Consider the following 13,429-nt stretch of genomic DNA (forward strand, 5'->3'; position numbering starts at 1 on the left):
TCCTTTGGAACTTGAATTGCTTAGATTCATCTTGATCATTAATATCTCAGTTCTTTCCCCCTCAGTGAAGTCACTTACAAGTGGGAAAAAAATTATACTCGTCAGGTTTCAATATGATATTTTATTGACATTAATATTATTAATTCACATTAACTTTGATGTCAGTAATTACTAACTTTAAGAATATAATACATGACAAATGAAAAGCATTTTTCTAAGAAAGTGATATTTCATAGTTTTGACAGCATCTCCATGATGAGCAAATTTGACAGTGGATGATACATTTGAGTATCCTCAGTCCAGTTTTAGGACTTCGAAAATATAGCCTTTGATTTTCAAGGTTCTCTGCTATGACACATTTTGTAAATAATTTCCAAAAATTGCAGGTATATCCTCTGACAGATGTTACCTTTTAAGTAACATTCCCAGTTTTTATTCCTCTTAGATTAGGAATTTGCAATTGTGTTTCTATATAACTGAATAATGATTAAGTCTGTTTCCACTGTTGGAGGAGAAAAGAACTCTTATTATTTAATAAAATGGTATCATTGTTATTATTGGCATTATTGTTAGTTGTTAAGTGTGATGCACCATGATTAATAGGTGTACCAGCACTAATCCTTGTGTATTTTGGGTTCTCTTTGCACTTTCAGGGACAAGGAAATAGCATGGCATGAAACATGGCTCAGTTCTACTACAAAAGGAATGTGAATGCTCCCTACAGAGATCGGATCCCTCTAAGGATAGTCCGAGCGGAATCAGAACTCTCACCGTCAGAAAAAGCCTACTTAAATGCTGTGGAAAAGGGAGATTATGCAAGTGTCAAGAAATCCCTGGAGGAAGCTGAAATTTATTTTAAAATCAATATTAATTGCATCGACCCTCTTGGAAGAACTGCTCTCCTCATTGCAATTGAAAACGAGAACTTGGAGCTCATTGAACTACTTTTAAGCTTTAATGTCTATGTTGGAGATGCCCTATTACACGCTATCAGGAAGGAAGTTGTCGGGGCTGTTGAGCTGTTACTGAACCACAAAAAGCCCAGTGGCGAAAAACAGGTACGTGCCAAAGCACCGTTTTTGATAGATTTTCCTGGCAGAAGGTTTCTGTGGATATTCAGATTCTCTCTAAATTTTAAGAATTAGAAGCACGGAAATCAGAACTATTATGATAGAGAACTAGTGGTAAGTACACGCTTCACACCTGCCGACAGTCAGCGACATCTGCCCGTCACGCCCTGGCAGACCAGCCCTTCAGTGAGAACTAAAGCAGAACAAAAGGGCCCATGGCGGCTTCCCATTCATTGGAAATATTCCTATGTAATGCCTAGCCTAGAATGTTGTCTGAGGCTCACTCTGTATGTGTGGGTATTTTTCCTCTTGCCTTCTCATTTCCAACACTCTGCCGCAGCAGGCTGAATCCGTTTGCTAATTTTCCTGTTTCATCTGCTTGCCTGTTCTGGAATTCTGCATCTTACTGCAAGTAGATGTGAATTGTATCATCTAATTTTGTTATTGTTCATTAGCAAACTCCAGTGGATTCTTTTAAATTGAGGCAAATAAAAAAAGGGTTATTGGAAAATACCTAACCCCTGACTATAGGCTTAACTGCATGTCAAAATGTTGCTATATCTTAGTGTCATCACTAAATGAAAATATGCTAAAATGGCACACAATTCTACAATGTGTGGGGTTTTTTTTCCTGTCTTCCTATTTTTGTTGTTGTTGTTTGACTTTTTTTTTTTTTAATCACTAAGGGAGTGGAGAAATCATAAACAAGAACGAAAAAGGAATCTGTTCTTGTCTGTCTAGACCCTTCTGTTTGTGACTGCCCTGTATCCGAATTGTCTATTGGATCCTTTTTCCTCTCACACTGAACCCTTCACTTCCCTGCTTCAGGTCCTATTGACTAATTGCAAAGACATTGCACATACTGCAAAAATGTGCCTTTTAGAATAAAATCTTCAAATGTGTGTGATTCCATTGTAGCCATTTCTGCTGTATTGGGTAATGCACAGTCTCTGCAGAGGGCAGACTGTTAGGAGATGCTGCATTCTTTTAAAGCCAGTTCTGCTGTAACTCCTGTTATCTCTGCTTTACTGGAGGACTTTTATCAGAATCCTTGCCATTATTAGCAGAGCAACTTCATGGCTGGGTGTCTCCTGGAAAAAAAAAAAAAAAAAAAAAAAGAACTCTTGCTGCATTCTCAAAAGCCTGTGTTCTATGGTCCTTTTTTATGCCTGCCCACCCTTCACCCCTTCCCCTTACCTGACCCCAGCTTTCAGAAAGCAACAGTCCACAAGGACAACATCTTTGCTTTTTGCTTTACTAGCTTTTTGTGGTTGGTTTCATATCCCGTTGTTTGTGTGTTACTTTCGCATCATATCGCTAAAATTTTACTGGCAGAAAATTCACCTGTTGCATCTGTCCTTTGAAGCTTGTACAAACCTTGACAGGAGTGGCCAGGTCATGGTAATAGATAAAAATATATGTCATAGCCCAGGCTTTTACCACAAAGGGAACTGCAGACACAGATAGGAATGAGTAGGAGTCTGTTTCCTTCTGTGTAAGTTTAATTGATGCTTCTTTTGTCACCTTGTGATTTTGAAATTTCTTCTAGTTGTACCCCATGGTTTCTAACAACAACGACCTTGTGTTGTACACCCTCTTGTCTTATGTCCATATAGGGGACCATGAAGCCGATGTTGTGACTGCGGTCTAGATCATTTTAGATTGCACCAAATCTAAAGGACAAAACTGTCATTAAGTGGACTTTTTACATTTATTACTAAATAACTTTAGCTCTGTTTTGTAGAGAACACTGGCCATACATTTCAGTGTCTCTTTAGCAAATGACATTTGTGCTGGCCAGAGTAATTTGGTGTCTGGAGAAGATATCTGCTATTATAAGAGTGTTTGTTGGAAGATATTCAACTTCTGAGCTAAACTCTAGTCTCACAAGTAGGTCCTGGCTCCTTACAGGCACTTGATCTGAACCCTGATTATTAACAAAAGGCAGTAAAGGTTTGCAGTCTGCCAGGAGTCAGAAATATCCCAGGCCATGTGTTTCTGGAAGATTTCTCTTGTATCTATTTGCTGGCCAAGAATTTTCCTTTTGTATTTGTACATTCTAGAATTCCTCTTCTGTGAAGGCACTAAGAATAAACAACAAAAAAAAAAAATGTATCTTTTTGTTTGAATTTGGTAATTTTGAAAGAACAAAACCAATGGTACATTATTGTTAGAACATAATATGTATACAATGTAGCATACAAAAGATGCTCTCTGGGCTGGGAGTGGGAGATACAGTAAATCCCATTAGAGCTTGGCTGTTTATCTCTGATTTACTTAGATAATACATTTCTTAGGTACAGCCAACACGTTTTGGAGTAAGTTTCCATAAATCTGTGTTGTATGTAGCAAATATGTTCTTGACAGGAATTTTTTTCTCACAAATTTTAATTTTTTAGATGATTCCTGTGATTGTTGTAAGCCATTTTGTGTATTATTATAATTTTCAGAATTTCTAATCTCATGGGCATCCCCCAAAGACTGTGGGACACATTGCTGTTAATTCTATTGAGATCACTAAAGCCAAGTGTTTATACCTAGAAACAATAATATCCAAGTGGACGAAATAAACCTGACTTGTCCAGAAATGAGTCAAGAATAAGGATATAATACAAAAATTATACAAATCTGATTATTAGAACACTTATTTAAGAACCTAAAATGTGAGCACCTGGGTGGCTCAGTCGGTTAAGCATCTGCCTTTGGCTTAAGTTATAGTACCAGGGTCCTGGGATTGAGCCCCGCTTTGAGCCGGGCATCGGGCACCCTGCTCAGCGGGGAATCTGCTTCTCTCTCTGCCCTTCCCCCTACCCATGCCAACTCTCTTTCTCCTTCTCTCTCACACACAAAAGTAAATAAATAAAAAAAAATTTAAAAAAGAACTTAAAAAGTGAGAAATGTGGATCAGGAAATATACTCTTCTATAAGTTCATCACACATTCCTTTCTTGTCTGGAAGAAGACACAGTGTGCATGGCATCCAGAAGTCATAGGAGCTGTGAGTTTCAGATTGGTTTGTGTACATTCTCCAGAGCACAAGTTACTATTTGCATATGCTTATTGTGCCTGGCCTTGTGCTGGATGCTAGGGGGTAGACATTGTTCCTATTCTTTGGAGTCTGAAGGTCTAGTTGTGAAGAGAGGAAAAATATCATGGGGATACGAGTAAGAGTGATTACAGTGGAAAAGATGAAGGAGAAATAAATTCTTAGGTATTGACTGGATTTGGTATATACAAACTCTTAGTAGGTAGAGGACATGAAGAGGTAGGAGAAGGGCCTAAGAAGAAGGAGGACGGCTGCTGACGGGTGTATACCTAGAAAAAGTTAACTCCATTCACTAGCATAGAGACTATAGGACATGGTCTATAGGACCTGATTGGATATACTCAGTTTTTTATTTTGTTGAAATTGACATCTAGGAGGCAATTTGAAATTTTGGACTTAAGAAAGGAGTCTGGGATTGATACATAGATGATAGTGAGGACTTTGAAGCCTCCTGTCTTCTTATCACTCTGACATTGATTTTCTTTCCTTGCTCTTATAAATTGTTTAAATGTTTGTGATTATTAGCCTATTAAAAGATTTTCTCAGTGCAGCATCTAACAAAGGTATTTCAGTTTTGCCAGATAAATAGATGGGCATAGATCATTAATTATTTCCTTCCATATTTAATACAGACCAACATAAATCAGAGTATTGAGTTCTAGTGATTTATTTTTAATTTACTGTCAACAAATGGAAAGAGTAATACTTTCTTTCATATAGTAGACAGCATAAGGAACGTGTGATTCTCTGCATTAAGCAGGAAGACTGAACATCACATGTCTTACTGGGACTGCTCCCTTGCTACAATCATTACTCTGATATTCTCTGATAATTTTATTGTACTTTTCTTTCACCTTCTGAGTACCTTATTTCTCTACAGGGGATAACTGAGAGTGGCTTCTTAGCCCCAGTTTTGAGCCAATTGATTAGTTACTTGACTTTTAATTATTTCTAGCAGACCTTTCTCCTTGACGTCATCTCAGGCCAAATTCAAGGCCACATTCAATTTCAGTTTCAGCTGCTTCAGTGCATGTTTATCCGAAACAGAGCTTTCTTTTCCATTTTTCCACTTAGAAAGTGGTTCTCAGCCTTCAGCACCATTAGAATCACTGGAAGTGTTTAATAAAACACGGGTTGCTGGATCCCGCCCCATGTGTCTCTGATCCAGCAGGTCTGGAATGAGACCCTGGAACTTACGGTTCCATAGCAATGCTGCTGGTCGGGAGACAGCACTTTAAGAACCACTGACTTAAGAGGAAGTTGGAAGTTATAGAATACCTGTGATTGTATATTTTATGTTAGGTGTATTGAACTCTACTGTGCTAACCTGGCCTGTAGGAGATTTCAGTTAATGCCCTTATATACTAATGATTAAGTGATATTTAATATATGAGATTCTCCCAATTTTACTAATATGTTTATTATATTTTTCCATTCTTTGGGAAGAAGATTTCACTAAACATTTACTGATTAGTTCAACAGTTAAGCCTAGAGTATTTCATTTGAAGAAATTTATTTCAAAGCTCTATTGAAAAGAATATCAGACTTTTAGGGTCACCTGGGTGGTGCAGTCAGTTAAGTGTCTGGCTCTTGATTTTGGCTCAGGTCATGAGGTCAGGGTCCTGGGATTGAGCCCCTTATTGGGCTCTGTGCTCAGCAGGGAGTCTGTTTAAAGATTTCTCTCCCTCTCTCTCTGCCCCTTCCTCCACCCACTCTCTCATTCTCTCTCTCTCTCTCAAATAAATAAATAAGTCTTTTTAAAAAGAATATCAGGGGCGCCTGGGTGGCTCAGTGTGTTAAAGCCTCTACCTTCAGCTCAGGTCATGGTCTCAGGGTCCTGGGATTGAGCCCCGCATCAGGCTCTCTGCTCAGAAGGGAGCCTGCTTCCTCCCCTTTCTCTCTCTGCCTGTCTCTCTGCCTACTTGTGATCTGTCTGTCATATAAATAAATAAAATCTTTACAAAAAATAAAAATAAAAAAAATTTAAAAAAAGAATATCAGATTTTATAACTTTGAGAGATCTTGGAGATTACCTATCCCAATCACTTCATTTTACAAAAAAGGGAAAGAGGGACCCAGTGGACTTGGTATTTGACCTGACTGAAAGGATCTATATATAAATTAATAGCTAGAAAATGAACCTTGAGATAGCCTGAATGATGATGCTGGTGGTAATTTTCTTTGTAAAAGCAATAATACTAGATAATATTCATTAAGCCTGTCACTATGCCAGCTACTATGATAAGCATTTTGTACAAACGTAGGTGCTATTGTTTTCCTCATTTATAAATGAAGTCGTAAAAAGGTAAAATCGACATGTTCCAGGTCACAAAGTGATGGAACTTAAGAGTCTTGAAAGATAACTGTATGCTCTCAAGCTGAAGCCACTACACCAGTGTGAATGGGAGTCGTTGAAATCCTGAGTTAATCATCCTCATTTGGGATAAGAGATAAGTTTAAAAGAGTCTCTAGATCTCCATATTCAAGGGATCTTGAGGATCTCTATCTTGAATATTATAGTATTTATAATCTGGTTGCTCAATAAATACTAAAGAATGACAAAGTCATTAGAAGCTGGGAAGTGTTGGGAAGGAACAGAGCTGAGGGATAGAGACGCTGACTTCTAACCCCATTCACCACTTTCTAACAGGACAAATGTCTCAGTCATTCTGAGCTTTTGATTTTCTTAGCTCTTAATTAGAGTCTTAGTATCAATTTATTTGCTTCTTAAAGTCTAGTGTTCAAATTCTATGAAAGTATTTTATAAGGTAACCCATTATAATAGCATACTATCCTGTTACCACTGTATTATGCCATAATCTATTTTCCTGTTGACAAATATCTTAATGACACAACATATGTGGAGAAGATGAAGTTCGGCATTGGCAATTTACCCTCTAGAGTGCATGACTTCTTTTTTCATTTGAAAAATGCAGTCATTGGAAACCCTATTCAGAGAGAGCAAAGGAGAATTTAATTCAGTTTACTCTTTTCCTTTTCATTTCAGTGCATGTAGGGGAACTTTTTTTAAGTAGTTTCAGTAGATTTGCTAATACAATTTATGACTTTAGAAACAGTGCCCATCATGTGATCAGAAAAACAGAGTCTGAAATAAGAGACTGGCTTTGGGATGTTTTGGCATTTTTAAAAGATTTTCTTTGTTTATTAGAGAGAGAGAGAGAGAGAGAGAGAGAGAGAAAGGTGGGGGTGGGGGCAGGGAGGGGGCAGAGGCAGAGGAAGAGAGACTCCAAAGAAGACTCCATGCTAAGTGTGGAGGCTGATAGGGGGCCTGATTCCAGGACCCTCAGATCATGACCTGAGCCAAAATCGAGAGTCAGACACCTGACTGACTGCTCCCCGCCAGTTGCCCCCAGCATTAGCATGTTAATGCAAATATATATCCAACCCAAAATATACCCTGCCGACTAAAACTAAAGACCATTTTTATTTCAATCGATATGAGTACTAATAAATATATCTCTGGTTACTGGGCAGAGAACTATGCTCTTAAATCTAAAATTTTCAGATTGAAACCATTTGCTTTCTGCCTCAAGACTTCAGATACCCTGAAAAATTTACTTTTAACTCTTGCACTCATTTCATTTCCCTCATTGGGCTTCGGAACAAATGCCACAGTCCCATGAACTTTCTTTTTTCTTTTTTTTAAAGATTTTATTTATTTATTTACAGACAAAGATCACAAGTAGGCAGAGAAGCAGGCAGAGAGGTGGGGGGAAGCAGGCTCCCCGCTGAGCAGAGAGCTTGATATGGGGCTCGATCCCAGGACCCCGAGATCATGACCTGAGCCAAAGGCAGAGGCTTTAACCCACTGAACCACCCAGGCGCCCCTCCCATGAACTTTCTATGATGCCTCATAAATGATACTGTGTGCTAAGACCATCTGTAGGTCCTAGTCTTTACAGCCGCCCTTGTAATGAAAAAAATTACTTTCCTCAGTAGTTAACCAATTGAGGTTACCTCTTTGGGTTATTTTTATTACAGCCCGGGTATTGACAGTGTGACCATAATCTTAGGAACTATCAAAATTCAGAGAGAGCAAGACTGAGAGGAAGAGTGGGCAAGAGAGAGAAATATAGTAAAGTATTAAAGATGTTCTCCCTCAAAAATACTTATCCTATCGTGTGACGTAGTAGAGAAATCATTAATTATACTTTCTGTCTATTCTGATTTAAACCATCAATAGAAAAATTGTTTACAATATTGTCTAAATATACCATTAATATGAAAAAGCTGAAACCTATCCCCAATGATATAAAGTAGTAACCGGTTTAAAGTATTTTTTATTAACAAGTACTTTGAAAGTCTAAAAATCAAATTGAGTCTTATTATTCCACAGCAGAAAGTTTAAAATCTATTATAACATTGAGCATGGATTGTGTTTTGTCAGCTGGCAAATGACAATCATGAGAGATATGAATAATTCCGTCCTAAATGGAAGAATTTTTAAAAGGTAGCCTATGTTGTACTGTTAATATGATGACAAGGCATAAGCTAACTGGTCATTCTGACTCATCACATAATACACCATTTAACTTCCATAGTTCCATTGACATTTTATTCTTCTTGAAGACCAGCCAATTATAAATAATCCCTTTGAAACCCATGCCCTTGCTTTTTCCTTAAAGCATACCACACTTATTATTAAAGTAAAATAATAATAATCATTAAATATGTTTGCAACCCACAAGAGAAAAAGGCTTTTAGCCTTTTCTAAAAACCAAGTGGAAAAAAAAAAAAAAAACAGGTTCAAGGAATTGAACAAAACTCCAAGCATTGAGATATTTCCATCCACAATAAGAATATATAAGGGGTGCCTGGGTAGCCCAGTCCATTAAGCATCTGCCTTTGGCTCTGGTCTGCTCTTAGGGACTTGGGATGAAGCCCCGAATCAACCTCCCCACGACCACACACTCATGTGCGTGCTCTTTCTCTTAAATAAATAAGTAAATAAATAAAATCTTTTAAAAAGTAGGAATATACAAATTAGAGCCCTTATCCCCATTTTTGGACCAAGAAGGAGTGAAATATGGTGAAGAGAGTTGAGAGAGAGAAAAATTTGGATATAAATCCTGTTTTATCATCTCAGGCAAATCATTTAATCTTTAGGGTCTTGACTTGCTTGTAAAGAAGAGGGGGATTATAGTCTTTACTCAAAAGGTTGTTGTAAACATTAATTAACACCTCAAAGTGCCTAACATTAAGAGAGTTAGCCCAGTAAGTCCCTCCACCTTGATACTATTTATCATTTTATACTTAGTAAATTAAATTTAATTAAAAATGCATATATGATTGAAGAGGCTAAATATTGCCCCAAGCAAATGCATTGTGAAGTTAGTGCTAGTATGAAGAGTGAGTTTATGTTAGAATAAGAGAGATTGAAACTAATGTTTCAAATATGAGCTTTGGTGAAAAGCTTTTTTGGAGTCATTTTTATTAAATTCCCTTAATCCATTATAAATGTTGTGATTAAATCTAAAAATATTAACATGATGTCTCAGTAAGCAACATATTCATTGAACTTAATTAATTATAGTAGTTGAAAAATTAATCACTAAGGAATCACAGTTGAGTCATTTAACAACTATAATTAATCAAATAGATAAGGTGTTAATATAACTGGGAATTATAAAAAAATAACTATTATGATTAGAATGTCTCATAACTGTTTTCAAAATGCCCCCTTTCTTCAACTTACTATATTCACTTATTCTCTGATTAGATGCAAAATAAGTAAAATTTTATTACTGTAAAATCTGAAACATAAGAAAATGAGGATTTAAGTAGTGTGGAATTTTAAATGTTCAAGAACAAATTTTTCAAGCAGTTAGAAAGAAAGAGTGCTCTCATTTTCATTACCACAATTTTCTCTTTATGCAGTAATTTTCTGGATCAATTAACTTCTAGATATATCAATGTTCCAAGTCACTGTTGTTTGAATCATGTATTAGAAACGCTTGACAATAATTCTAAACTATGAGCTCGGAGCACAGGAGGACCAATTTATAGACTACCCAGAGGAATGGGTGGTTTATGCAAGATAAGAGAAATTCATAATTGCAGATTTACCAACTGAATCCCTAGTTTTTTTCCCCTTAAATGAGATCATGAGTGAGTGGAGTTAGGTTTAACTTTGAGGGATCCTCACTCCTCATGTGTGTAACCTAATTGCAATATTCCTCCTTGATTTCTGGATTTTCCTGGGGGAAAGAGGTTTGTTTGATTTGGAGATACAGGTTTAATTGTTAAGCCATTTTACTACCATCATATATAAAAGTGAATTTTTAATACAAAAACACCATGATGAATAAAGTATAAATTAGAAATAATTATGCATTTATTTAGACTTTGTTATGTGTATTATCCCTGCTCAAAATGTCAGTGAATTCTCAATTAGCCGTATATTGACTAGTTTTCCTCAAAAACAATACATAATTTGAAAAAGCAAATAGTTTAAATGCATTGTACATTTCTATTACATTATGCTATAGTGGTTGCAGATCAAAGGTTACTAATAAAAATTGTTAGCAGTAATTGGGCATTTCAATGTGCCAGGTGTTCTCAAGACCATTTTACATCGCTGTCTCATACATCAGGAAATTGAAGCTCAGAGGAATGGAGTAATTTTCCCAAGGGAGTTCTGAATGTAGGTACCCTGTGTTCATGGTCTTTACTCTTCCTTTGCCAAACTGCCCGGTTACTTTGGCCATCAGATACATCCAGCAAGCTCAGCCTCTGAGAACATGCCACAACTTGGTCTTTGAGCAGCATAGAAAGCTCTCTCCACATCCTGACTCCACAGAAGCATCCTGAAATTCCTTCAGACCAGGCTCCTGATCCAATTTTAAGTGCTTTTCAGTTAATGATTTTACGAAACTGGTTATCTGATGTCCTCAATCCCCCTAGATTGTTGTAGGAAAAGACTGGCTGTATTGAGGGAGCAGTGCTTGCGCACAGAGAAATTGCTAGCAAGAGCTGAGAGGAGCATATTAACGGGAGTGTAGATGACACGTTGAGTAGTGCTCATCACAGCATCACCCTGTGCTTGGCCAGACACACAGGCTGAGGGCTCAGAGAGGAGCTTGTCTTGGAACCTGACGGTGGAGTCTGCAGAGAGGGACCTTGTATCCTAGGCTGGAGGAGGCTATTTTGCAGACAACACAAATCTTTCTCCTCGTTCATGTGTACGATAAATTGTGAAACCTTGATGGAATGAAATATCCCTCTTGTTTGTTCCCATCATAGCCTACACACACCTTTATATTTCTTAGAATATTATGTTGAAAATATGTATCACTTTCCCCTACCTAGTGAACTTCACAATACCAAGAAGTATATGCATATGTGTATACACACACATATATGTACACACACATATGTTTGTGCATGCATGCACACGCCCCTTCATAATAAAAATAAAGGAAAATGGAACTGTTTTTTCCTTAAAATCCCTATTGTTTAGGTTTGGAAGAGATTCTAAAGGTTATCTGGTACAATCACCCCTACAGTGTTCTTTTATTTGTACTAAGCACAGGCGATATAGAATCACTATATTATTCTTGTTCTAGAATCACTGGCTTCTGCTCCTTTGGCTCTGCAGTAGCAGAGAGGAGGAGGACAACTCAAGATGAAAAGACACGAGAAATTTAGTAGAATGGTTTTGGTGAGCAAAGTTTTGATAAAAGGATCATGTATTTCCTCACTTATTCTTTTATTCTGTTACTTTTTTTATTTCTCTGGTTGCAACTCTGATCAAAATATGATTAAAATGTGATCATAAAGTCAACGATTTAATAAAAAAAAATGACCACAAAGAAACCCTTGAATGCAAGGAATCTAATCCAACAATCAATTGCCCACTTCAAGATAAAAAAGAGTAATAATATATAATACACAGCTGAATCTATTTTGTTTTCTGTATAATACAAATTTCTAATTGCATTTACATCTGCATTTTTGTGACAGTGGAAGAATATTGGGGCACCTGGGTGGCTCAGTTGGTTAGGCGACTGCCTTCGGCTCAGGTCATGATCCTGGAGTCCCAGGATCGAGTCCCGCATCGGGCTCCCATCTCCACGGGGAGTCTGCTTCTCCCCCTGAAGTAAATAAATAAAATCTTTAGTAAATAAATAAAATCTTTAAAAAAGATTTTTTTTCTTTCTCTCTCTCTCAAGTAAATAAATAAAATCTTTAAAAAAAAAAAAGAATAGTGCCCCTGATATCTAAGAAGTATCTGTATTTGATTGTGTTAAGACACAAAAATTGAAAAAACTTAACATCAGTAAAAGAAGGAACTAGGACCATTGCATTTCCACAAAATGATAGCAGTGTTTAAGTATTCGGTGGATGTGGGAAAGTATAGTACATTGGCATGTTAGATGAATTTTTTTATATAATAATGTGATATACTCTTCAGCCTTAATGGAATCAATATAAAATATGTTTGCTTTGTATATATACAACTATTAGTTCTATCAATGAAGTGCTTAAGTTTTTAAAATTTTTATTTAATAAATTAAGTAATATTAAATGTTGTTAATTCATACCTCTCTGGCATACTTTATTCTAGAGTATAAGAGCCCATTAGTCTTTTATCATCTGAGGAGTTTTGCTTCTTCTGGCCTGACCTCAAATGACCAGCCTTAGTAAAGTACACTTTTGTTTTTAAAAGATTTTTCTTTATTTATTTGACAGAGAGAGATTGAGACCACAAGTAGGCAGAGAGGCAGGCAGAGAGTGAGGGGGATACAGGCTTTCCACTGAGCAGAGAGCCCAATGCGGACCTCGATCCCAGGACCCAGAGATCATGACCTAAGCTGAAGGCAGATGCTTAACCCACTGAACCACCCAGGCGCCCAGTAAAGTACACTTTTAAGTATATTCCATTTAGTGCTTTTCAGCCTAAACTTAATGTCTGACCTGCCAGTAGTAATCATTAAATCATATGTTCTAGAAGCACCCTTTTGGGATGAATTTTACTTTACTATACCATGTTCTTCTTAACCTTGACATAGGCTGCCTGATTTTTCAACCAAAAAAGGAAAGATTAAGTATCTAACTTTGAAATCAGAGAGAATTAAGAAGTATTTTGATATCATCTTCACACCCCCTCACCCACAAACACACACACACATATACACACTGACTCCTGGAACCATCACCTTATACAGGTATGAAAAAGGTGAAGCTTAGAGTCCAGGAAACTTGCCAGTGATGACTGAGATTATCCATTCTTGAGCCAGGTATAAAATTCAGCTTTTTGTCCAGAATGAAATAGAAACATTTTTCATAAACAC

The 13,429-nt window shown here is 36.9% G+C and overlaps 1 protein-coding gene across 6 annotated transcripts in view; it reads left to right on the forward strand.

Annotated features, from left to right (window-relative positions):
• Window positions 1-680: 680 nt before the first annotated feature.
• The window catches only part of TRPC4 (transient receptor potential cation channel subfamily C member 4), a gene marked incomplete at both ends in the record, with an annotated part of 143,569 nt that continues 130,820 nt past the window's right edge, over window positions 681-13,429 (forward strand). For all 6 annotated transcript variants that reach the window (XM_080799214.1, XM_080799215.1, XM_080799216.1 and 3 more), the window contains one exon: window positions 681-1,058. In XM_080799214.1, the coding sequence (XP_080655340.1) occupies window positions 681-1,058 (378 nt within the window). The remainder of the gene's footprint in view (window positions 1,059-13,429) is intronic.

The sequence above is a fragment of the Martes martes genome (genome assembly GCF_963455335.1).
Source record: "Martes martes genome assembly, chromosome: 3".
NCBI classification, from domain to species: Eukaryota; Metazoa; Chordata; class Mammalia; order Carnivora; family Mustelidae; genus Martes; species Martes martes.